This window comes from Sebastes umbrosus, chromosome 23 (genome assembly GCF_015220745.1).
Source record: "Sebastes umbrosus isolate fSebUmb1 chromosome 23, fSebUmb1.pri, whole genome shotgun sequence".
In the NCBI taxonomy this organism is placed as follows: Eukaryota; Metazoa; Chordata; class Actinopteri; order Perciformes; family Sebastidae; genus Sebastes; species Sebastes umbrosus.
Window position 1 is genome coordinate 16,575,894 of NC_051291.1, and position 27,658 is coordinate 16,603,551.

General features: G+C 38.9%; 1 protein-coding gene across 1 annotated transcript; it reads right to left on the reverse strand.

Moving 5' to 3' along the window:
- Positions 1–18,284: 18,284 nt before the first annotated feature.
- On the reverse strand, positions 18,285–27,169 carry ube2nb (ubiquitin-conjugating enzyme E2Nb). Its single transcript, XM_037760495.1, has 4 exons — positions 27,013–27,169; positions 23,968–24,214; positions 22,235–22,375; positions 18,285–20,676 (listed from the first exon to the last, which is right to left on the reverse strand). The coding sequence occupies exons 1-4, from the start codon at positions 27,040–27,042 to the stop codon at positions 20,633–20,635; spliced, it is 462 nt and encodes a 153-aa protein (XP_037616423.1). The 5' UTR covers positions 27,043–27,169; the 3' UTR covers positions 18,285–20,632.
- Positions 27,170–27,658: the final 489 nt, after the last annotated feature.

Sequence of the window (27,658 nt, forward strand, 5' to 3'; positions counted from 1 at the left end):
TGAGAAAAATGAAGCGTTTTTTGAACATTAAAACATGTAAACATGTTCTAGTAGAAACCCAAAATACAAGTATGCACCTGATAATAAGCACAATAGGTCCTCTTTAAATAGACAATGTAACAATATGTATGCTACCAAGACCAAGCTTTACAGTCCAAGCATGAAATGTTAGTATTGCTAGAAAAACACCTACAGTCACACCTAGACTTAAAGCCAAACACATCAAGGAAGAAGCAGAAAATTAGTTTTCAAAATGTCACAGTAGGAAAAGCATAAATGGTGTAAATATTAAAGTTAATGATGTCTGAATTCCAAAATATGTTAACAATGCAAAATATAAATCATCACCGGGCCTCACCTCTCCTCAAGCTTTTAAGCCTCAGACTCAGCTCAATATTAATGCCATTCAAGGTTAACAAATAAAACCAGCCTCATGTATTTGTCATGATACAGTCAGACCATTACTTTTTTATTGTATTTTTATGGGAACTTTGTTTTGGGAGTTCCATGTTTGCACTTGCTCCAAACACACGTAATTGTGCGTCCTTTTATTTGCTAAAGGAAAGTTAGGGTGTTTTTTTTTAATTCATTTAATAACTTAAGTCCACTGGCTGCTTAAACTGAGCTCTACAATGTTACTTGTAACTACTCCTGGATTCATGTTTTTGTTTTCTTGGGTCTTGGTTGTTTTGGTAAAAGTGCACACAAGATCACGTACTACATGTTCTTTAGGTCATGGGATAGTTACATCTTATCCAGCTTGTTGGGAAATCAGTCAGCAACTCCCATCTGTCATTGAATTTACAGCATAACTGAGGTCATTTTCTGAGTGTCAGTGTGGAAAAAAGGTATTTACACAATCTTTTAATGTTCAAATGTATTTTTTAAATAAAAGCTGATGTTTTAACTAAGGGTCAGAGGTCCCAGTGTTGTAATACAGCCTGTTTTAGGGGAAGTTGTCAGTGTGAATAAGCACCACTCCTAACTGCTCCCACTGACTAAACACATTAGAGTAAAATCTGTCTCAACTCATATCTGATGGCGCTCCCACACTGTCGCTGTTTCATGTTAATAAACTCATATAATGTAAGGTGAATGAATAAAGCCATCCCAATATGTAGCTATACACAGGTGGGGTTTTAGAGACTGTGATTGAGCTGCAAGCAGCTGTAACTTATTAACTGATTAAACTGTTCACTGTTTCAGTGATGTAATTAATACGATGACAATCAAATGACACAGTGGAGCGTGTGCTTCTTCACCCTCAGTTCACCTTTGACCTGCAGGCTGAGGAGGAGCCACGTGTTGTAACTCCGCAGATAACATCAGAAGCCAAATGAGCTCCAGGAGACAAAGATCGACCAGAAGAATGGGATTTGATCAAAGTGGGTCAAAGAGCGAGACAAGCTACTTGTTTGTGAAGATTATCAAGTGTTGTCGCTCAGCAGTTCTTTGTCTTATCTGACCGCCTTCCAGCAACTTTTAGACAGATTGCCACCAAAGGGATCAAAACATCTGCACACTTATCTCCTTTGCACCAAATGTATTTTCTCTGAGACCTTCAACAGAGCATGAGAGATATGCACCGAACATATTGGTCTCTCATATCGAGGAAGGGTCATCAATTAACAATCAACACAGCTGAGGAGCTTGGAGATCTCTTAGATTACAACACGCTCAAGAAGGAAAACATTGAGTGTATAATTAAGGGGCAGATTTGAAAAGGGCCTAGCGGTGAGACATTTACATTTCCTATTTCTGATCTGCAAAGCTAGGAATTTAAACGTGAAAACAATACACCTTTTTAATCGTAGTAGATTATTGTTTTAAAGGGACTGTTTGTAAGAATCAGAAATTGGTTGTAGCAGCGACACCTGTGGCCGTTAAGTCAATGAAAGTCAGCGTCCTGTTGCTTGCGCTCGCCCGTGTGCATGCGCTACCTGAATGTGAGCGAGCATCTGTCAAAACAGTGAGGCGACACACGTCAACTAAAACCACAATATCACTCTATATTTCAGCTGCTTGGCAGTAATGTTAGCTGACCAGACTAAGGTTTCTCCATGAATCACTGCTGATCCTAGTGTTGGCTTTTCCTGCTTCAGCCTCCCGACCGCGGCCGGAGACAACAGGGGAGACACCGGCACCCGGTCGGAGAAGATAACGTAACTCGTTGCGGAGCCCCATCACTTCACAAGACACAGGAAACCTCTGTTGGTCTTGAGGAGCTGCAGCAGTTATTTCTGCACAAACATCCACTGTACATTCACTAGATATTCTCAGAGCTAAACTAAGTCTTCTGCAGTGTGTAGTGTGCGCGCATGCACACTGTGTGAAGGCAAGCAGGCAGAGGAGCAGAGTACAGCAGAGACTCCGGCCCTGGAGACCAAAGCTACGGTCTCCTCCGCATCCTCCGACCGCGGCCAACACCGTTTGGCAAGACGGGCTTCACTAGATATAACTTTGCGGCTTTGGTGCGTCCGTGTAGTTTGTGTTGGAGTCTGAGTCTGAACAGCGTAGCCACACGCGATCGCACATGTGACACCGACCCGGATTGATTTATATGTGTGAGAAGTTACAAACAGTCCCTTTAATATTTCAATTCAATTGCCAATCATCTTTACTTAATTTAAAGAATTTTGTACAGACATTCATGATCCCCAGAGGATGAATCCTACTAACTTTACTGATCCCCTTACTTTTCCTCTATAGCGCCACCACGTGGTTCACATTTGTGGCTTTTATTGAAATATCTCAACAACTACTGGATGGATTGCCATAAAATCTGGTTCAGACATTCATGTCCCCCTCAGGATGAATTCTAATAACTTTGATAACTAAACTTTGCCTTTAGTTTCATTATCAGGTCAAAACTGTGGAAAAAAAGGTCCCCGCATGTTGACCCCAACCATTTTTCACTTTCCCCCCCCCTGGTTGCACACATATCTTGAGTGAATGGTGGAGATAATTGCTCTCCAGATAAGAGAGAAATTCCTCAGCGTTGATGAAAAAAATCACTACTCGCACAAGTCAAGTCATGTTATCACTTCAACAACAGCGGTCATCACGTGAATGTGATGGAAACACAATAAGCCTGCAGGTCACTGTGTTACTGGAAGTCATGCAGCGTCATCATGTCGTTTTAGCAGGGTTACACTGGCATTACACTGATCTAAAAATATAGTAATCAAGTTAAAAAAAATACATCAAATAACAGGTTACATGATGTAGGAAATTTATAAAGGGGATAAAGAATATAAAAGATAACATGATGGGCAAATGTTTAAATGAACAGAGGTAATGTCAGTCCAAAAGGAGATTGAAAAAATCTTATTATATAAGTGAGTCTGAATATTTTTGAGGGATTATTACGGGATTAGTACGATTTTAGAGGGTTGTAGTTTGTATCAGTGCGCTCAGGGTTAGGAAGAGATGTTCGAAAATTAATGTATTTATAGAATTGTAATGTCGTTTGCATATAATATATGATGGCAAGAGATTAATGACGGACTAAAATTAGACTCTTGCTCCCAAATATTACAAGTCATGTTACTAGCATCAGTCACCTCAGAGGAAAATAAATCTTAGCTGTCATTGTGCTACTTGAAGTGGTTTATCATCATCTTCTTGCATAGCGAAGGAAGGCAATTAAGCGGTCCCCTTATAGCCGAGGTGTGAGGGGGCTAGAAGTATCCGGTTTCTCCTGGCTCGCATCGGGACAGATGGAGGAATGACGGAGCCAGGACTGAACGGCTGCTTGTAATCGCTGTCTTCACTTTATCAGGAGCGTCACATGACATCTGCTCTCTGACATCACGACGGGCGCAAATGTAACACAGACTATTCACGCAAATATGTATCCAGTATAATATACGGAGAGATCTTGAGTAGTTACATCTATCCAGATATCCTACACATACAGAAACTCTCACAGATGGAGTCTAATCTGCCTCTCCATTTGCCTGTGATCCACTCAGTGTTTGCAGCCAACTCCGATTACACGTATGAGCTGATTAGCTTACACGTAAGTCGCTTTTTTGACCTCAGCTCCGAGCCTTCAGACATGAGGCTTGTGAGGGAATGGCTTGTGGCCAGACAGGGAAAAATTAGAGCTACAAAAAGCTGTAATCTGTCGTAGAAATGCCCTGTAAGCACTCAAACACACACAAAGAGACCATACCTTCACAAAGTTTGTCTTATACCACTTGAAAGACAAAAGACAAAGAAACCACATGATTAGACTCTGTGCTGCTTATACAGGAAGGTTGATTAACCATACAACAGGTCATAACTACCTTTCTGCTCTGTATCTGCTGTATCTAATGTACAACAAGCTCTACTGTGTATGTCCTACAGATCATGATACATTAAATACAGACAGTGCTTGCCTTTGTCTAAAATATAGATGATACCTATGCCCTCTCTTTGACTTTAGCCCACACACACACACAGGGGAAATGACTAAACAAGAACCACAAGCTAATCACAAGTCGTGACCGCAAGGATTCTTCCCAAACATGTGCTAATGCATATAAAATAACAGCCTTCTAACACAAACGATATAAATGTTCCGATCAAGATATAACGACGATGAAGTATCATTTATTCCCTCCTAAATTTAGTGCATGGATACTCATGGAGTAGCCATCAGGCTAATTTTAGATTGGGACCATCTGTTTTCCTGTAATGTCTCCATTGTTAAACACTTCAGCTTAAAAATAAGCTTTAGTAAACTCAGCCTCCCTTTATATAGGCTATTTACTATGACAAACAAAGCAGCTGTTTGCAGGTGCTCGGGTTGAGGTGAGTGCTCTCATGGGATGGAGCTCATCCAGTGATGAAGTGAGCTCCTGACAGTCGGCCAAGGCTGCTAAGATGGATGTGAGCTGCTGTCACTGTTGAATATAGCGCCTGTGACGGGGCTTCTGCTAATGGATCTATGCCGTCCACTAACGTAGCAACAGAGTGCTCGGAGAACCTTTCTGCTTTGTCCTGAGACTCGTGTTAGCTTCACCACAACTTCAATTTTTAAGAAACGTTAATATCTTCAACGTTACTCCATCGTTGGTAACCCAATATGCTGCCAGTAGGCCTATGACAGTCTTGGGTCAGGGCCATAGACTGTATATAAAGATGGACGACATGACAGCTCCCCAAAAGTGAAGCCAAAACATCTCGGTCGCCCCCTGGTGGCTGGCTGCAGTATAGTCATAAAGCCTGCCTCCTCCATTTTAGCGGATGGGACATGGGCCAAACTAAAAAGTCAAAGTAGACGTCATTTGACGCCATAAAAAGGGGAATGAGAAGTCATGATTGGCAGCTGTGAGTCTCTCTCGCTAGCAAGCTGCGGCCGTGCTCAGCTCGCAATTGGTTTGGATGGGTGACCTCGATACCGCGGCTCCACTGCCCGATCATTACTGCACAGACTCTAGTACCAGATGACGTCAAAATCTGGAAGCTCCCGTATCCAGGATATTTTTGGCTTCACTTCTGTACAGTGGGAGGAAGTGGAGATGCGTCGTCCATCTATATATACAGTCATGGTCAGGGCTAAGTTACCTAACGGTAGACTAACTAATCGTTAGATAGCTATGTGGTGGCTACTCCTTCATGAAAAGATATACAGTATTTAGCTTTTCTCTGCACGTAGGACAAAGTGTGAAAATCTCATTTCAGCACCAATATTGGTCCATAAGCATTAAAGAGAGTGCAAAAGATAGTTTAAATGGCAATAGTTGTCGAACACCTTTCATAGATGTTGAGTTTTGCCTATTATTCAAGAAAGACAAAAATATGTGACTGTTCAGTTGGCTAAAGTTTATTATTACATTATTACATTTTTCAATTTTGTTGCTTAAATTCAAAGTCACAGTATTGTCAGTATTGTGCACATAATAGTAACAGGTAGGTAGTAATAATTAAAACACATTTTCTTTATCTTTATCATTACACATGGACAGGATTTTCAGTGTTTAAAAATCATAAATACAACTATAAAAAGATTATGTTACTAATACATTCATAATATTTTGGATATTATTGTGCACTGTGGCCTCTCTCCTCCCGGACTATTTAAATAGTCAGCTCACCCAAATTACTACTAAAACTCTCAATAAGCTTTGGTGGTATCTATCCATCCAGATAGTTTGGTTTTATTTTGTCCAGGTTTTGTATGTTTGTAGATGAATGGTTGATGGGTGAGATGAGATGAGATGCTCACAGCATCTCCGTGAGATCACTGTTGAAAACAACTCACATCAACATCTCTTTTAACAGTTTATACAACAGAATAAATACAGGTGTCAAGGCTGCAGATGCAAACATGACAATAAGTTGGTTGTGAGGGCTGAAAGGACACAAAGGCTGCCTGTTGGTGCATATTAAAGCCTGTCATTATGAGAGCTGTGGATAAAATAGACTCAGAGCATGGGTAAACATCACTTAGGGATGAATTACCTGGCGCAAACCAGAAAGACAGCGACAAATAGGGTGGAGGTCATAGCTATCAGCAGGTTGATATACAAAAAGAGAATATAAATAAATAGCATATTAAAGAATATATGTGCAAACGTATGTTTTGATGACTTTACTATGACTACTATACTTTACTATTGTTAACTGCTGCTGCTCACACTGTTGAGGCAAATGTTACTCTCACAATGATGCCTCTGTCTCCATGAGGTAGAACAAAAACACAGACACTCTATAATCATGTGAAGATTAGGCTTTAAGGGGCATAAACAAAACCAGACAGTGACAGTGTGATTGCCAGAATGTGGGAAAGTTGTCTGAGACAAAACCCCACAGTGATGATGACACACGCAGGCTGAAAAAGATGTCATTCACCTTAACAAGTAGCTTAAAAACTGACTGAAAATCAAACTTCCACGCATGTATGACGGCTGCTCTTAACAACACTGAGGAGGAAGTGCCTTGATTGAATAAAAAACAGGACATCTTTTTCCAATTCCACCAAGAGATTTAGACTGCACTGCTCCAGTAAGACACTTATGAGAGACGAGGTTAACCTTGGGGTGTTTAACAGAGGAAACAAACAACAGTTAAGTGCTGCTGTGGGTAACACAAATGAAAGGTTTATTGTTGTATGCCAAAAGCTTTTATAAATAAAGTGAGTAGTCAGAAGGTGAAAGGAAGTTCAGTTTTACACCTTGTAATGTCATAATCTGATATAGAACTTCACAAAGAGGCCAACTGTACAACAACATAGTTTACTCACATATAGGAAGTGACAAAAATGCGAGCAGAAAAAGAAAATGTTTGGCTCAAGAGACCATCATCAGATCTGACACAAAAGCAAATGCGGGAAAAAAATCTATAAGTCAACCATTATGGTGTTCAATAATGTGTGTTCTGACAGGCCTGATGTTGTTTTTGCCCACACACTGAAGGGCAGGAATTAAAGTAGATCAAACAACTACTTTATATCTGCCCTTACGGCATGTGGGCAAAACAAACAGACCTGTCAGAACACGCGCTATTGAACATCTTATTGCCAACAGAAGGCAAGTCTCACATGTAGGATACCCAGACAGTTTTAAGGAGCTTGGCACCCCGTCTCAGTGTGTCTTCTGTTGTCATTCAACAACTTCATAATGGACAACATAGACTCAGCTGTAGTGTACCTGAAGGTACTGCCATATGACATTGCTGTTTTTCCCTTTTCTCCAATTGAATGACTGTTTGTTGGCCCATGCTGACTCATTTGCTCTCGTTATCTTAGTTTATATATATATATTTCATGGAACTACTTTTTATTTCAGCAGAACATATGATGTTGTTTCTGTTTGTGTACTTCTTAAACTATGTTATTGTATGCTTTTTTGCCTCTTTTTGGAGTTATTTTTCTTATAATGTGCATGTTCCTCAGTTTTTTCCTGGCCATGCAAAGCATATTATTTGTATATTGTTGGATTGAAAAGACATATGGTAATTGCTATTTGAAATATCAACTCTCTTTTACCGTGGAGGACAATATTTTATCGTGGTAATGTTAGTGGGGATCCTTATTTTGGCAAATATAAGTGCATGAAACCCTGTACTTATATATATTTGAACTTGTTTATTTAAATATAATAATCTATGGGGCTAGCTACCCACGGCACAGTGTAGCTGGTAAATAAATAAATAAATTTGTCAATATTATTTATGTTTAAAGGTCCAGTATGTAGGATTTAGTGACATCTACTGGCGAGGATGCAGATTGCAACCAACTGAATACCCTTCTACTCATTCCTCCCTTTACAAGCATGTAGGAGAACTACGGTGGCCTTCAGGCTCTCTCTAGAGCCAGTGTTTGGTTTGTCTGTTCTGGGCTACTGTAGAAACATGGCGATACAACATGTTTGGACTCTGTGAAGAGGACCCCGCTCCCTATGTAGATATGAAGGGCTCATTCTAAGCTAAGGAAAATGCAACAATTCTTAGTTCAGGTGATTATACACTAATGAAAACATAGTTATGAATAATATATTCCATTTCTGCCAATAGATCCTCCTAAATCCTTTTTTCCTTTAATCATCTTTTCTCATTTCTAACAGTAATCATTTTAAAACAGAGATAACAGAACCCGTGAAACCTAAAACAAGGCCACTATATAGCCTTTATTTCCCAACATAGAACAACTAACCTTTCATAAATACAGTGTTTGTTTTTTACAGTAGAACAGAGTTGGAAACTCTCCTGGAAACTGCAAACTTGAGATACAGGTTTTCCCTCTGACAGTTACAGTAAGAACATTGCACCACAGCGTGACACAACCTCACACAGCTATTTAACACTGCAGCAAAAATCCTCCCCGTGTCGACGTTGATATGTCTCAGCGGCCGTCTACAGTCTTTTCCTCATCCCATCCCTTCCCTGAGGTGTGGTGCTGTTTTATGAATGAGCTGTTATGCAAGAAAAAATGACCTGAATACAGACAGACAGAGGGGGGGAGAGAGAGAAAGGAGGGAGGGAGGGACTAAAGTACTGTATGGCTGCAATTCAAGTGACATCGTTGTGTTGCGAATCACATGATTCATTTTTGTTTGCTGTGAATTAGGTCACATCAGGTACTATTATAAATACGTGTTGTATTTGCCGGTGTAATCACGCTAAAGCTGGAGATTCTCTGGTGTTTATCAAGATGTTCGAGGCATAATCATCATAATGACCTGATAACAACCAGCACTGACTCTGTGGTTATCCCATCTGTGCCAGACGATGTGACAGCGTGCCAAGGAAACAGGGTTTAGGTGCATGTGAAAATCTATTACTCACCACCTCTCGGGGCAATGCTTGAACTTTGTGTGCAGTTTTCCAAAGTAAATCCACTGAAGCTTACACCGCTGCCAAAAGCAAATTTTTCCCTCTTGACTGATTAGACCGAGAGAGAGGAAAGAGTGTGTCGGTCATAAATCTGGAAAAAGGTGAAAACATTTAAAAAGTATATGAGGTAACAGGTTTGTTTACCGACTGAAGGGTATAACCTTTACAATTAGATTGTTTGTGTTTTAAGGATATTGTACAATAAGCTGGATATTCTTTTCCAAATTATTTAAGCACAAACAACTAGTCAGTTTAGTCCTTTTTATTTGCCTGATATCAGACAGAATTGTCAACACATTTCTCCATCAGTAGGCCTGGACCTAGGCAACCTTTTTATGCCTGCTGTCGTATCTACGGGCCATCCCACCAGCCTTATCTCTGTCTGATATGTATGTGCATTCAGGGTTGGGTGTCGTCTCTATGCAACGTTTACTACATAAAATCTCAAGCAGCCATATGTTTATATAATAGTGATATTGGTCAATAAATATAATTATTAGAGTTTAAACAATTAAATGATTAGTCAATTGAATTGTTTAAGACAGACTACAGCCACACTACAGAGCTGTTATGAGCTAAATGCTAACGTGAACATGCTGACAAAATGCTAACCAAAGCTGTTGGTTGTGTCCAAAATTCCATTCTAACATGCTATTTAGTACGCTTAAACAGAATGTGAGATATTTTAGTATGTCCGAAACCTTAGTATGAAACCGATAGTATGTGAATTGCATATTATTTCTGGTGAAATATTCCAGTATGCATCGCTGGGCAGCATAACTATCCCACAATGCAATGCGTTAGTGATGACAACGTTCATAACGGACAGCTCTGTAACATCAATAACGCTTCAATTTAACTGGAAGTATAAGATTTCCATTTACTAGGATCTTAATATATTTTAAATTAATTCAGACTTTGATTCTCACAAACTGTCGTTTTGGTCACATGAGGTTGGCACGGGTTACCGTGGTGACACGTCTCCAACCAGCAAGAAGGCTCTCAGGAAGTGACGACGTAAATTACTGCTCAGTGCGTCCGAAAAGATACATACTACTGTTTATTCACACAAAAGTATGTTGAACGATAGTACACCTATTGAGTATGTAGTGCATAGTATGCGATTTCGGACAAAGCCGATGTCTTGTAATTGCCATTCTGTTGCTAGGGCAACAGCTTTGGTCCAAGTTTACTTCCTGTCAGCTACCCATTTAGTATGTTTATGTTGTCAAGTTTGAAAAGGTCTATAGTTGTTGAGGTGTTTTAGTTCGGACCAAAGTGGTCGACTGACTGACTGACGCTGTCATCCATACAGCCAAATTTGTTTTCCTAGTTTTATATGAATAACTTTTAATTTGGACCATCTGTTAAAAAAAACCCTCCTTGCATGGATTTAATTGGCATTTTTGAAGCCAATGTTCTGACATTTTATACACCAAACATTTAATTGATTCTTGGAGAAAATAATTGGCAGAGTAATTGATGTTGAAAAGTTAGTTGCCGCCTTAATTAATATTTCTGCTGGACCAATACCTAAAAAGAAAGATTTTAGAATTCTCAAATGTACCCTTCATTAACATTAGGAGGTCAAAGGTCATGTGTCAGCACCTCCTGAAATGTGTTGTGCCGTCTATGGCAACCTGGTGTCCCAATGATCAGCCGATCTCTAGTCTGTGTTAAACTAATCTCCTTGGAAACCCATGCGAGCACAACTCAGCCAAACAGACGAGACATATTAAACCCTGAGGGCTAAAACCTCGCTATCAGCACACTGTTTGACAGGTTATTGATCAGCAACGTCAGCACCACCGTGACTCCCTCCGATACTGTAATCTAGTAGTATTTTCGGGTCTGGGTGGTGGTTTCCCTCCTCGGGTCCCATAAAGAGATCCAATGAATGGAGACTGTTAATTATTTACATTTAACACTGCTGCCGGGGCGAGACTACCACCGTGCCCCTAATGATGGTATGTACAGTATGCGTGTGTGGGTGTGTCAACATATGACATAATGACATCCAGTATCTGATCAGGTGTGATTCATTTGCCCCATTAGCCTCAAAGTCAGCCACGGGGAGCTGTTTGTTAAGAAATAATTGACATTAACATTAATTAAACACATATTTCTGGTTTAGTTACTTAAGGGAACAGGATGTTCCCTCTTGCTTCTTCAACTTGCAGATTGATTTCTAACCACACACTGATTTTCTTATGTGCCTATGAAGCCTATGCCATCTTAATAATAATAATCAACAGAAAAGTCGATAGAAGATGAGGCTCCTGAACGAGTCCAGGCTGATTTCGGAGTGTTTGATTTGGCATGGAGGAGAAGAAAAGTGTGAGGAATGAGGGAGGAGGGAGTTTGTTACTTTAGTACAATAACTTTTACAGTACACAGCGGCATTTAACTTTAAAAAGTTAAAGTGTTAGAAAATGCTAATACTACTATGAAAAAGGACAGAGTGATAGCAGCGCACAGTTATCTATAATATGTGACCGGGTGGCTACTTAAATCCAAAGCACCCTTGCCTTACATACAGGGGCCTCTGCAAACACATAAAGGCGAACACACACACACGCACGCACGCACGCACGCACGCACGCACGCACACACACACACACCCATCTATCCTTCCCTGCAGTGGCTGTTATATATATAGAGAGATAGAGTGCTGGGAAGTGGAAGGATGGCCCAGGACAGCCTGTTCTCGCTATGGATGAAAACGTCACAGCAGCAGAAGAGGAATCCCAGGCATCACCACAACACACCCACACACACACACACACACACTAAAATATATTGTATTGCACAGGGAATAATGCATTAAATATGGAAAATGTATGGAAAATGTAGAAAAAAATCTAGTGTTATGTTTAAACAAGACTAAAGCTGCCTTCACATGCTAAGAAATTTGCTCTTCTCTCACCGCAAGGTAAAGCACAGGTATTATATATGTCATCACAAAGTGTGCAATGAACGGCATTCACTGTTTCTAGGCAACAAAAACAACAGTTGTAGCTGTTATCTCATTGGTTGCGCTTTGAAAGGTCAGCGGCAACTGAGGTCAAATAATCTGAACTTTGGGTGCAACGCTCGGTGGCAATTTACCAGTATTGACGACAACCGTGATATTAAAAAAATTAAATATAGATATCATGTTAATAATACTCATATGATATTGTGTAACTAATTTAACGCCTCTTAAATCACGTTTTTGTACTGTTATGGTTACAGACTCTCTCTCCTCCCTACACTTGTATTTTGAGTGTAATTCATTTGCCAAAAAAGAGACAAAAGGCACAATAAACAAAGTTAGAGATGAATTTGACTGATAGCATCATTATTATGATGAATCATAATTTTCTGATATCGTGACAGCCCTAGTTCCAAGTATTTTCTCAGGATCCGAAGTACTGAACAAACTAAAATTTTGACCTGATGATTTCACTAGATGAAAAGTCAGAGGATCACCAAAGCTAGTAGGATTTATCCTCCGAGGACCACGAATGTCTGTACAAAATTTCATAGTGATCCGTCTGAGATATTTCAGCCTGGCATTGATTAAAAACTCCAATTCATTCACATTTCTCTGTAGGGATGCAACGTTTGTTCTCAACAGTGCTGACATTTGTGTTCCTGATTGTTCCTAATCCCTGCTAAATATGTATTCCTAACTGTTGCATTAATATCCTTTGTACCTCTGTAAAGCACACTTTACCTGGGGTGACCTTTACGAATGAATTTGAGTGGACTCACATAGATTGGGGAGAAACCATATCTCTATATAATAAAGAGAGTAAAATATGTACAAACTGCCTCAGGCTGTTCAACAAGGAAAATGTGAGTTCACACCACAAAAAGAATAAGATTTTTACTCCTAATCTCCTAGGCTCATTCCTAATTTACATTAGGAAGCAAGCAAACTAAGCACTTCCTGCATTAGTATTCCACTGCAGCCGTCTTGTATAATAGCTGTGAGAGAGAGCGACCTTTACCTGATCAAACTCTTCATAGAGAGACGGAAAGAGACTGACGTGGTTCCAGGTAGCTGCTCTGCCCAAAGGAGGGATTCCCTTTTGGCTGGCTGGCTTTTGTTTTTACGCCTGGGAGAGTAATCTTTGAACTTTATTCAACTTTAATAAGGATGGTTATATAACAGCAGGAGGGTACAGGTGAGAGAGTTCTGACTGCATTCCCCCTCCTCTTCATCTGCACTGGGACAGAGAGGAGGAGAGGAGAGAGGATATGAAAGGAAGAGGGAGAGGAGAGAATGAAGAAAGGAGGAGAGGGAGGAGAGGAGAAAGAAGATGGAGGGAAAGAAGAGAAGATGAGGAAAGAAAGAGGAGTAAGGGAAGCGGAGGGGAGAGGAATGAAAGGGTGTGAGGAGAGGAAAGGAAAGAAACTAGGAGAGGAGGAGGAGAGGAGGGTTAACAAGAGAAAGGAGAGGCGTGGCAAGGAGGGAAATTAGAGGAGGTAAAGAGGGGGAGAGGAAAGTGATGAAAAAGGAAAATGAGAGTGGAAGAGGGAAAAGTGAGAAGAGAAAAAGGAAGAAGGAGGGATAGAAGAAAGTGGGAGAGGAGAGAGACGAAAACGAAGAGGGAAAGCCGGAGGGGAGGAGGGAAAAGGAGTGAAGACAGGAGAAGAAAGGGAAGGAAAGGAGAGAAGAGAGGAAGATAAGAGGGAAAGGAGAGGAGCAGGAACAAGGAAATCAGAGGAGGTAACTGGGGAAGACGGAAAAAAAGAGGAGAGGAGGGGAAAGCAGAGAGAGAGAAGATGAGAGGAGAAGGAAGTTAGAGGGAGATGAGAGGAGGAAGAGAGTGAGGAGATGAGAAGAGGAGAGAGGGGGAAAGGAGAGGAGCGGAAGAAGGAGGGAACTTAGAGGAGGTAAGGAGGAAAGAGGAAAGGAGATGAGAGGAGGGGAAATTGAAAGAGGAGGAGAGGAAAGGAAAGAAAAGGGGAGAAGAGAGGAGGGAAAGGGGGTGACAAGAGGGGAGGAAATGAAAAGAGAGGAGGTAAAGGGGGATGAGGAGAGGGAAGAAAGAGGAAGATGAGGAGAGGAAGAGGGAAAAGGGAGCAGAGAGTAGAGGAGCTCTCATAACCACACCATTTCAACACTGCTCTCCACTTCACATACCGCCAACACAACTACTGACCACCGCGGGGCGTCGGGTTTCAAATAAGTGCTGATGCCGACGACACTCGACCGCCGGAAACAGGATGTTTGTCATCAACTGTCAGTCCAGCATCAGCAGCATGCGACGAGAACGTTTTCAGCAAACGCAGCGAGAGACGATCTGTCAGAGGAGCAGGGCTATGTTTACGATGCTGGCTGCACATCATCATCATCTCTGACAGCCATCACTGTACTGCCACTCTGTGTATTGTCAAATGCTGTCATGATAGATTACACTGGATTGGAGGCAATGTGCCAATTTACCTTTTATGAGTATTTTCAATGGTGCTGCTTTCCACTATATATTCATGTGCTCTGTATATCATGTGCCAGGGATCGAAGTCTGATGTTTAGTTATTGTGGCCACTGTGTGTTGGTGTATTGGTGGTTTTGTCTGTGTTTAAATAAAATAATACAAGCATAATATATAAGCTTAATAAACATATTGTTGAAAAAAAAAAGGAGTAATAATTTACTTTAAAGGAATAGTTAGTTTTGGCTGAGAGTTAGATGAGAAGATCAACACCACTTTCAAATATAAGTCTACAGCTAGCAGCCGGAGGAGGGGCCAGCTTAGCATAAAGACTGGAAACGGGGGGAAACAGCTAGCCTGGCTCCGTCCAAAGGTAACAAAATCCGCCTACCACCTCTTAGACTCACCAGTTAACACATTATATATAGATTGTTTAATCCGCACAAAGAATTTACAAGGCTTTATGTGCTGGACAACCTTCCAGGAGTCTCCCAGCCAATAAATAGTTCAGCTAACCCCCAAGATTAAAAAAAAAAATACTTAAAATGTCCTTATATCTTCTTAGAACGGCATCATAGTGTACAACTCTACAATTTCATTTAGCAGACGTATATCTGAGAGTTCGTACAACACAAGCAAGGATCTAGATAGGAGGGAATAACGTGAGTAAGTGTGCTATAAACTATTTTTTTGTATACCGTACTACTGTTTATATACTTATAATATAAAATAGGAAGGTTCAAATTAAGTGTTGCCGTGTTGATTAAGTACTTGGATTTGAGTCAATCTTAAAAACAGGTCTTGAATAAAAAACAATTAATTTTTATTATACCTTAGTCAAAGCTATCCAGATTTAAAATAATGTAGGCATTATATTGTGGTATTTAACAGGCAGATATTTATATTATCATATTGTTTATATTACACACAGCATCCTGTCAGTGTGGAGACAGCATTTACCTTTAGACAGCTTCCTTATTGTCCCAGAGGGAGATTTGTTTTCACAGCCGGTACATATTCAGTTTATGTTGGGAAATGATTTTTTTCAGAAAACATTTAGTTAACTGAACAAATAAATTACGGAAAATCCAAGTATTTAAAATCATTTTGGGGGAGGTTGTTTTGTTTCGGAATATTTCCTGGCAACAGCTCAGCATTTGGGATTCCTCTTGCAGAAGTGCAAAGTATTTATGGGTTTTGTATTGACTCTGACCCAGTTAATCTGGTGAGGGTTTAAGGCCATCACTCAGATCTTACTTTGAAGTGACCGTCTCATATCTCTTGTTCAACAGTCACTCTGTTAAAAAGGTCATTCATTGGTCGTATATAGTTGGCAAAAACAAACCATAAAATGTGAGGTCAAACTCTATAAAAGCACAGCCCATAGTCTGAGTAGATAACTAACAAACTGAGACATTATCATTATCAAGCCAACATGTTTTTGTATCAGTAGTGGCTGACATATGAGCTCATATTTATAAATATGAAATGCATTAAGTTATATTGACTGACTCATAAATATCATTTCACCCAGCGATTTCCTCCGGATGGACGGTGCAAGAGAGACAATAGCCTGTGAGACTAGTTAATGTTTGGTCAGATATTTCAGATAGTGAGGGAGAATCATTTCCTGCAATTCCACTCAAAGAATGGCTGCATACCAGCCTGAATGACTCACTGTTGCCATATAAACCGATCCATGATCATAAAACATTGTGAAACCTTCGTGTCTGCTGAGAAGATGTGAAAAACAAGGACAGGTGCCTCCTGCAGGAAGGCAGATGCTATAAAACTGTTGCCAAAGTGGAGAGATTGTATTTGCTCAGGTATCCAAACATATTGACGGGACACATGTCTGTGACTTCATGAGATGCTGCTGAGAATTTAAAGACACCTAACAGAAATGAATATAAACCCTGAGGAGGAAGAACACATCCCAGTGCCTGAAAACAACTATTTTCATGAGGTACCTCAGTTCTAGTAACCAACAGGTATCAAGTTGTCTGATCAAAGTCAAATTTGTGTGTGGCGCCATCTGGTGAAATTCTACAGAACAGCAGGAGAAAAGGACCTTTCTCACAGCACACATATTGACATGTCATAGCAGGAAAAACACAGGTTTGTGTGCAGTCCTGTCAATATTTAATTAAAAAAAACATTAAAATGTGGTTTTCAAAGTAAAATATTGAAATTCTATAAATTTCGTGGTATTTAAATACAACAAGTAGTGATTACATTTCACATTTAGGTATTCATTTGCTTATAAGATTCAAATCTTAAGGCCTTTCTTAGCCTTCATATTCCTACTATTACAAGTCAAGAAATATGCTGTGAAAAAGGTTTATTTATTAAAAAAAAAAAAGGGAAATATTCCTTTATGCTAACTGTTGTTAACCAGGTGCTATCAATGCTATTACAGCAGCTGATTTCGTCTTCTATTTAAAAGTGTGAATCTGTGAACAGAACTACTGTAGCATATCTTGGAATCCTTAGATCATTTAGTGGCAGAAACTCAGTACCTTGGGGTGCATCCCCTTTTCGACAGACAACTTTTTCTGTTCGCCGGATTAATATGTGGAACTCCTTATCCACAGAACTTAAAATGGATTATTAATGGGATCATTACACCAAAGTAGGGCTGCACAATTAATCAATTTTATGGAAATGGCAACATGGTCTACTGCAACTTTCAAATCGCAGGATGAGGAAGAAATCGCAATATTTGTTTAAAAGGTGAAATGTGCATCAAATTATCATTTTAAATTAAATATTGTGATGTTGCAGAGATGTCCTGGCCAACATATCATATACTACAGACTTAGGAAAACATCTTTGCTTGGTACAGATTCCTGCAAAAAAAAAAAACACACACCATAATCTTTTTAATGTTTTTAAATGAGATGAGAATAATGATGTAAAAACTATTCCCTTGAATATCGCAAATCATACCGCAATTGCAATTCTAGTCAAAAAAAATTGCAATTAGATATCTTTTTCAAAATCGTGCAGCCCTATACAGCCAAATTGAGATGGTTTTTAAGAGTTTTGTATTAATTTATTGTGGAGTTTTAGTATGTATTTTCATGTTGACATGTGTTTTTCAAGAGATCCATCTAGGGATGGATTAAATTAACCCCATAGTACACTGATGTGCCATTGGTCCATGCTATATACTTGTCCCTAAAATAAATAGCAGCATGTGCTGTATTTTGTGTGACTCACTACTGTTTAAAGCGTCAGTGCCTCCCTCAGTTGGACATGAACGGTGCTTCCTCCTGCAAATAAAGATGCAATGTAGGTTTTAGCACCTAAATCTGATTCTAAGGGCTGTGATTTGAAATTTATAAAATGGTTGTGCCTCCAAAAGCTGTCAAATTGAATAAGATTCATTCTCAGAGTGCTAATTCCTGCTAGAGACATATATGCATGAAATTCATAGCACCGCCAGCCTCCATAAATTTAATCTTTTCTGTAACATCCCTCCTTTAGGGGAACACAAACTCCACACATACATAAACCAGACGAGCCTCTAAGTACTTACTCAACTCAGTTTATTTACAGAGTATTTGAAGAGCCATGTATGCAAATGTACTGAAATTACCAACAGCACTTTTTTTTTTTTTTTACACATAGGGAGCTGATTAATCAGAGTTTGATCTCTCAATATTTTGATCTAGATGCTTCAAAAATCCAGTGAGTGACTGTTTCTTGGTTTAGATTACTGTCAAGTCCCTCAAGGAAACAATAAATTAACCGGGTTGTAAGCCGTGCTCCATCTTCCAGACTTGAGTAAATGTAGCAGTTAGAAACAGTTAGTTAATAATTCTGGGCGAGGACGGGACACAAAGAGATCGAAGCAGCAACACCAAGCCTGCGATGGTCCAATAAGAGAGCGAGAAAAGAGATCGACCTAAAAAGAACGCTTAACAGAAATAGTTTTACTACAACGTAACGTTACGGTCCTCCCTCAGATGAGCCATACAGAAGCTACGGGGCGATGAGCCTTTCAAATCACCATCCGTTGATCCTTCTAACCACGAATAATTAAAACGAAAGGATTTTTTGAAGTGTTTTCTACGGGTCAAAAACAAATCCCAACGTAGAATTTGACACAAGAGATCATATGTAATTTCTAGCCGACAGGAGATCTGTATTAGCCTTTAATTTTAAATACTTTTTATTTGCAATATCACTTTTTTTGCCACAACAATGACCCAATCAATTCAATGCACTTACATTATCATCACAGATTGGTATCATCGAAAGAGCAGAAAATCACGGTGAGAGACGACTTCGTAACCGACGACAAAACCTTCAAAAACGTTCCCTTTAAAGACGACTCGACTCTCGCAAACACCCCGAAGAAAACTAGTCTGAACTGTCCTGACACCAGTCTGGTTATGGTACATGCCTTTTTAATGAACACTGAAAATAAAATAGAGAACAGGCAACATATAGATAGTATGGACAGACAGTTAAAAAAGGGAAATAAAAACAAAGACAGCTCCCAAAGCGTCCCAAACCCTTAAAAAAAAAAGGACATTTTCAACACATCTCTGCTACTACATGCAACTGCTGTCATTCTACCTTTCTGAACGTGTTGGAAATGGCTTTTTTCAAGCATGTGGAAGTAATCTGCTCACCCTCCCCAAACTGTCCAACTTCTACGGAAACTTGTACAGATGTGAGAAAACTGATCAAATTTCCCATTACTGCCGCACAAACCGCTTGATGCAACGTTAAAAGAACAAAACATGACATTAAATCATCAGATTTTGGATTATTATAAAACACAGTCCTCACCTAATTGGGCTCAGGCATCTAATCACACAATAATCTGCCCTTTTCTATCAACCTAAAACCAAGATGGAAATAATTAAAAATAAAATTACATCTGTTGGGGCCACAAATCGACACTAGCCATGGACTAAATGCTTTTAAATGTTCGCTGTGGCTGTTCAGTACGGTGTATTCTCTACCGGCAAATTTGGCAAGTATACAGCAACCGCCGAATTTATTTGACATTAAAAATGCTGGAATGAACCTCCCTCAGTTGTCTGCGGATGAAAATGACCCTCTCGGTTTGTCTGAGTGTCTTTTGAAGGTTTACATGTTAGTACTTCCTCTAAATTTACTTGTTTTTATGTCCAATTTTACAAGATTGTGAACATATTGTAAAGAAGTTTCACCTCTGTGCTCAGTATTAAGTACCACGTGTGCTCTTGAGATGATGCTGAACTACAGCAGCTGCACTGCCAACTACATATTCAGTGTTGTGACGTGTTTTGGTGTGCACAGACACACAGGAGTGTGAATCCAACTAACCTTCTTCTTGTTGAATGTAAAGGGCTACTTTCCAATAACTCATCGCTTTCCCTAAAAAGAGTAAAGACAAACGTCATCATTCATATATTCATATATTCATATTTTCCGTCTGCTTACTACTTGTGGGAGAGAAGACAGCTTATATCAGTCATCTCTCACAAAAGACATACAGATGTGTTGACAAATAATGCATGTGTTAAAAGGAGAAACAGCTTTAATGCATGTATATTCTGCAAACGTACCAGTACGTGCCTTGTTCAGGACAACATATTGCATGTTATGTTTAAGACTGTCGTGGGGAGGGTGTCGTTCTCTGTCCATGCATTTAAATAGCAACACAGAAAAAAAAAAAAGGCTAACACACACTTAACGCGTCTTAGAGAGGAAAATAAGTCACCCAGAGGTCTGCAGCAGTAACTCTTGTCATATCTTTCAAATAGATTTGGACTTATGATCTTTTTTTTCTTTTTCTCTTTTTTTGTGTCCGTTAAATTCGAATGTTGACAGAATAGGAGTACATTTTGTGGATCACATTCAGAAGCCTCGTCTCTTGTCTTTTATACTTCGGTGTTGCCCGCGTAGAGCCTGGTCCATGATCGGGCTGTGGGGGAGAGAGACGGGAGAGATTAAATGGTGTGAGGAGGATACGGTGCAGGACTGTGGATAAGGACAGTGTTGCAGAGTGAACACAGATGAGCAAACAAACTCCCAGAGCAACAAGCAGCTAGAAGTAACTTAAATGTCCCAGGATTTATAAATACAAAACAATTAGTCAGTTTATCAAATCAAAAGAAAATTAATCACCAACAGTTTTAATGATCATGTTATCATTTAGAAAGTTTATGAAGAAAACATACAGTTTTGTTGGTTCCAGCTGGGGCAGCAACTGAGGATTATATTCCTTATTGACTAATCTACAAAATGTTTTCTCGATTAATGACTAATCGCTTTAAATTCTTAGAAAATAGTTTTCCAAAAACCATGTTGACATATTCAGAATGCTTGTTTTGTTCCACAAATGGTTCAAAACCCTAAGGGTATTCAGGTTTCTGTCATAGAAGATATAAATATATATAAATATTCACATTTACTGGAACCAAAAGGTATATAATACCATAAAATATCATATGGTATTTTTCCTTAAAATAATAAATGATCAAAATAGTTGCGTATTAATGTCCTGTTGATTAACTAAGCTCTAGTTCCAGATAACCTCGTCTGAGGGTTTGCTGGTTAGAAAACAAGCAATCTGAAGTTATCACAGGGGGCTCAGAGATTGTGATGGACAATATATAGGATAAACTAATAATTGATTAATTGAAAAATCATTGACGGATTAATGCAGCCCAATCAAATCAATCAGGCTTGCTCTCGAACGCACAGCAACACTGCAGCGTTCCTTCACCTTCTTTGTTGGTGAATATTCAATTTTGATGAAATTAAATTTAGATTATGTATTACATGGGAGCAAAAAGCCACGCTCAATGAACAGCAAACTCAAGAGAAATGACAAGACAGGTCTGTATACACCAGCCGTACAATACCAATTAAAAGCATACGTTACTACATGTAGATGTTATTTCTTAGCCTGATATTTAAACTGAATTGTAATTTTGTTACAACTTTATTACACAGTGTGAACCTGGCTTCATGTTAGCTATTTAATACTGTTGATTGTAACACGTCTAACAATGCTCATTCATTAAGATAAGCCTCTAAGCTTCTTTTACATGATCCTCCAATACGGAGATCACCGGACAGACAACTGTAAGCACTCAATACTCTCAACCCATCTTCTCAAGTACCACAGGGACCAGTTGAAAGATTATACTATACTGGGAGAACGACTTTCATTTGCAAAAATGTCTACAATGGACTGTGTTGCTCTGTTTTGAGAGCCGTTATCTCAGTCAGATGATTCACAGACTTGAAAACTGCATCCATTTCATTCATGGTTATTTACTGCCATATTTGTCTGTATTTACAGTCAGATTATGTTGTCAACTACAACAGCACTGATTGGGTTGTTTCACATTCATGAGAACACCACAAGACAAATCGAAATCATACTGGAAATCTGTGACCACCTGTAGCGGTGGTGGCAATATCGTTTAGTACAGCTGATCCTGACTGCTTTAATGAGTTAATCGGATCCTCACCTGTTTCAATGGCACTGCTTTCGTTTTTCTTCCACTGCTCTGCAACATCGTTTGCCAGGGGATCATCTGGATTGGGAGCACTTAATAACGCCTGGATAGATAGCAACACTGTGCGGATCTGCAGGGCTGGAGACCACTTATCTGGAAGAAGGAAAGTTCAGAAAGAGATGCAAAAAGAGAATCGGCTTAAAAAGAGGGAAACTTCAGGGTGATACGGCACTGGTAAAAGTGGGTAAAGATGGCCACAACATTCCAGTGGCAGAGAGAGACGACAAGCAGCAACCACCATGAATGAGAGCTGAAGCCGATCGGGAATTGCTCTGAGATCCATGTTTCCCTAAGGCTACTTGATAATGGAAAACAACTCTAATAAATCTAATGAATCCAAACAAGAAAATAAGAGCTAGTGACAAACTTTAAGTGCACATCAGTGTGCCCACAAACCAGTCTGTTCTAATATGCCCATTATTGCCTCAGAGCGAGTTTAGCAACACAGCTGCTGTTGTCTGTTCGGCTGTTGCCAAATAAACATGACCATGGCTTTGTTTACCTCAAAACTTGATTTAATGGTTGTAATCGCTTCGGCTTCCTGAGGCTTCATCCCACAAGATTGCTTTCTGCAAATACAACCAGATGCTTTTCAGCCGTCTCATATTATAAAAAGGGTAATTTCAGAGATGCGTAAACCTCTCAGTCAGATGTAAGGTCACCATCAGTGTATTGCTTGATTTGATATTTGAGAGTTACTGTTTCAGCGCAGTTACTGAGATGTGACATGATATTTAGAGAATGTAAAGCACTGCAGCCTTACAGTGAATGAAAGGTGTAATCTATATTATATCATGTAACAATGTCAGTAATAAGTGCTAATTTGAATTTCTATTTCCCCCATCTTAATATTTACTACATCCAGAATATAAAAATGTCAGGCTTTTACAGAACTGTCCAAATTTCCAATTAAATAGCACTACGTAAAATGCAAATATGTTCTATTTTAACATTGAATTGTTATTACAGATTTGCACTGTGGTTATATATTGTAAGTTTTAATGCAAATGTTTGTACATATTACTTATATTCTCATTTCTTATTTTTATAATTTACTTATATTTCTCTACATATACTGTGTTATATATTGTAGCATTATGTACATAATTTACATGTTACATGCTCCTTTATTTCTATTTTCTTACATTTCTATGTTTATATAAGAGCAAGTATTTCTGATTCTGAATGAATGGGCTCTGTGCTGCTGAGAGCAGCAGCACTGTAGGCAGTCATTTCCCATAAACAAGACCTGGCAATCCTAGTTTTTGCTATCTGTCCAGCACAAAACAGCATGCTGCTAAAAATCCAAATACTTTTCTCTAAAAGGCCAGTTAGACTTCATTTGTTGTGTGGTCAGAAACTCCATTGGGATGCCTATGATGCTCTGTCTCGTTGGGATATTAAGTAAGCAGCTGCTTGCAAACCCATTGGGAACAATAACTTGATCACTCGTGCATGTCAGATGGGCATAAAAGCTATCGCCAAGAGGTTTTCTTCCTCAGACTCAGATGATGCTGCTTTTTTTTGGTGCTAATTTCCAGGTTTAAAAAAAACAATGCAAACAAAAAGGGCTACCTTACAATCCTGCAATATGCTGTGTGTGGTTCCACAGTGATGCCACCCAGGGAACAAAATGTACATATCAAAAAAAGTCTTGCAATTTACTTACGATCATGCTTTCTTACCTTTCAAAATGTCTAAACATATTCTTCCCAGTTTGTCAACATTGGGGTGGTAGATTTTGGTCATGAATCGCACTTTGGGAGCTGCCATGGGATACTCTTCTGGAAGAAATAGTTCAAGTTTAAATGTGCCTCCTTCAAAGGGAGAGTCTTGAGGCCCTGCAATGATCACATGGAAGTAGCGTGCGTTCCCTTCATCTGGCATAGCCGTGATCCCTGGAACAGGCTCCGCCAACAACCGCTGGGTCTCCTGAGAGTGGTCACAATGAGAAATACATAATATTGTTGACATTTCTGAGTAGGTGCTGACTTTCAAGTGTATACTGGATGAGGATACACACTTTCACCCTGCTTAGTCACACACACACTTCCAAACTCCCCCACATACAAAACCACATTGCAAAAGCTATTGTCTAACACAGAAACTAAAATGTGGCTGCAGGCAGGAGCACTTCTGACATACTGCACAATGATTTTCTTAAAGGAGGTTGAGCTTCAGTAATAAGCATAAAATATGATAGGGTAGCACATCCCAGATTTAAAAATCAAGGAGGACAAAATACTAGCATTTCACTTGTTTGATTGGCTCACATCACAATAGACGGAGCCTCAACGCTCTGAAGAAGGCTTCATGCCGAAATGCGTAAACGTATGTCTAATGTAATGTGAGCCAATAAACAAGTGAAATGCTAGTATTTTGTCCGCCTTTATTTTGAAATCTGGGAAGTGCTACCCTATCATTCTTTTATACTGCATAATGACTTACTTTAATTAAAAAACGCAAAAAGAACTTCCCCCCACATTAACCTGCTATAAATAAATGAAAAAAAATATTTAGGAATGCAGCTAACATTATTTTCATGATAGATTTATCTGTTTATTTTAGGGATGCGCCGATCCAACTCAGTCCTGATATAGATACCTGGGCTTTGGGTATCGGCCGATACCGAGTACCGATCCGATACCAGTGTTTAATTAATAAGCTGTACGCCTCACCATTCTTTTATTTGTAAAGCAACATCAGGCCTCACTTAAACATTGATTTCCTAAATTTATAAAACAAAATGTAACAAATAAATACATAGATATAAATTTAGTGAATTGTTATTTATTATTAAAATAATAAATTGTACACCATCAACGTGGTAAAAAAAATCTTCAAAATTAACAGGAATTACAATTCAAGTGTAATCCTTTTTAAATGCAGTAACAAATTGGTCAAACGGGAATTAAAATTCCAGTATATAATGTATATAATCATAGAATTAATCTATTAAATCGACTCATTGTTTCAGCTCCAAGTTTATTTTATGATCCATTTAATTATGAGAATTGAGTTCACAGATTATTACAGTTTGTCTGGTGTATTTGTATAAATGTTCTATTGTTATTAGTGGAATTTGAGAATTAAGAGTGGTACTGCAAATTCAATAAAGTATTCAAGTAATCAAAAAGAGGAAGTGGAATATTTCATATTTCTGCATATGTCATAAAGCAGGTGCACCAAAAACATCTGCAGGCGACTTGGTGTCATATTGTTGTAAATACTACTTCGTTAAGATTGGAAAACAAAACTGCAGATTTCCATAATGGAAAGCTTGTGTCGTGTTTTCACTTTAGTCAACATGACATTTACTGGCTGTAAAAAAACTGCTAAACCTGAGAAAGAGACTAATTGTTTCAGCTCCAGGTTTATTTTATGATCCATTTAATTATAAGAATTGAGTTCACAGATTATTACAGTTTGTCTGGTGTATTTGTATAAATGTTCTATTGTTATTAGTGGAATTTGAGAATTAAGAGTGGTACTGCAAATTCAATAAAGTATTCAAAAGGAGGAAGTGGAATATTTCATATTTCTGCATATGTCATAAAGCAGGTGCACCAAAAACATCTGCAGGTGACTTGGTTTCATATTATTGTAAATACTACTTCGTTAAGATTGGAAAATAAAACTGCAGATTTCCATAATGGAAAGCTTGTGTCGTGTTTTCACTTTAGTCAACGTGACGTTTACTGGCTGTAAAAAAACTGCTAAACCTGAGAAAGAGACTAATTGTTTCAGCTCCAGGTTTATTTTATGATCCATTTAATTATAAGAATTGAGTAAACAGATTATCACAGTTTGTCTGGTGTATTTATATACATTTTCTATTGCTATTAGTGGAGAATTAAGAGTGGTACTGCAAATCAATAAAGTATTGTGCGATCATAAGACACAAACAGCAATGGAAATCAAAAAGTAGGAAGTGGAATATTTCTGCATGTCATAAAGCAGGTGCACTGAAAACATCTGCAGGTAACTTGCTTTCATATTGTTGTAAATCATTTCTTCGTTAAGATTGGAAAACAAACCTGTAGGTTTCTATAATGGAAAGCTTGTGTCGTGTTTTCACTTTAGTCAACGTGACGTTTACTGGCTGTGATAAAAAACAAAAACCTGCTGAACCTGAGAAAGAGCTGCTCCGTGTTGCGGAACAAGGCTGATCGCGCCCACTAAAACCGGGCCTGGTGGCACACTGGAGCTGACGCACAACGACACAAGGCCCTTAAATATACCCCTTTCATTTTATACAAAAAAAAGCTTTGGGAACATGTTTGCTTTACTACAATAACGTAAATGACTCAACTACACGAGAGCAGCGTTTAACATCACGTGTGTTCCAATCACCGAAGCTAATGGTAGCTAACGGTTACAGTTGCTAGGTAGCTCAACATAGCGGACCCATTCATACAAACTGTCATCATTTTGTTGCTCCATACTACTAATTAGCAACCCCCTTGATGTTAAAAACTACAATTATAAGCTCGACAACAAATCTACTCGATCAAAACTGAAAGCACAGCTAGAGCAGAAGCGGAAGTGGCAAACAAAACACGGAGCTAAGAGCTAACTGTGCTAGCCGCGCTGACGTCAGGCTACACGCTGCATGTTGCAGTAATAACTGTACGCACATATTACCACTTAATTACATGTTACAATACAACACACACAGCCTCGTTAAGATGTGTATATATATATATATATACACAACGTGTAAAGTGTACCTTTATAATCCTACGAGGCAAACCGGCCATCTTGTGTTAGCTCTTGTATTTTTAGCCTGTAGGACTCTTCTTCTGTCTTCAGCTGCTGGACTGAGCTGCTGCCGGGCGGGGACAAGAGACGCACACAGGAGACGCACACATCCGGTGGCTTCAGATGACGTCAGGGAGTATGCTGGTGTTTTTTATTGAAGATAATTAACTTACAAACATTAAGGCATTATCTAAATTTAATACTTCTAACATACAAGGCACAATTGGATAGGAAAGATAACTTAAATTAAAAAAAATAATAATATAATAACAAAAATAAAAGAGGGTAGAAAATAATTAAAGGAACAACAAAAATAAATGCTTTAATAAATTTAATTTTCCTCCATTTGGATGCATGGATGTTCAAGATTGTCTATGTAAAAAAAAATATAAATAATAATTGTAATATTACTTCTAGATTTTGCCCAGATTTTTTTAGGTGTTATTTTTAGCGTTATAAACACAATTTACTTACTTTACTTTATACTTTATACTTTATTGTCAGACAGGTCTGAAATGTGTTTTGCATAACAGCAGCTCCGTTTGCAACATCACAGAAAGGACAAAGACAATAAACAAGGATACAAACATTTAAACATTACAATCACAGAAGACA

Coding starts and splice junctions, on each gene's coding strand:
- ube2nb (XM_037760495.1), bottom strand. CDS start 27,042: ATGGCCGGTTTGCCTCGTAGGATTATAAAG. Junction 24,215..27,012: donor TGCCTCGTAGGATTATAAAG/GTACACTTTACA, acceptor GACCACTCTCAG/GAGACCCAGCGGTTGTTGGC. Junction 20,677..22,234: donor AAGCAGTGCCATTGAAACAG/GTGAGGATCCGA, acceptor TCTCCCCCACAG/CCCGATCATGGACCAGGCTC.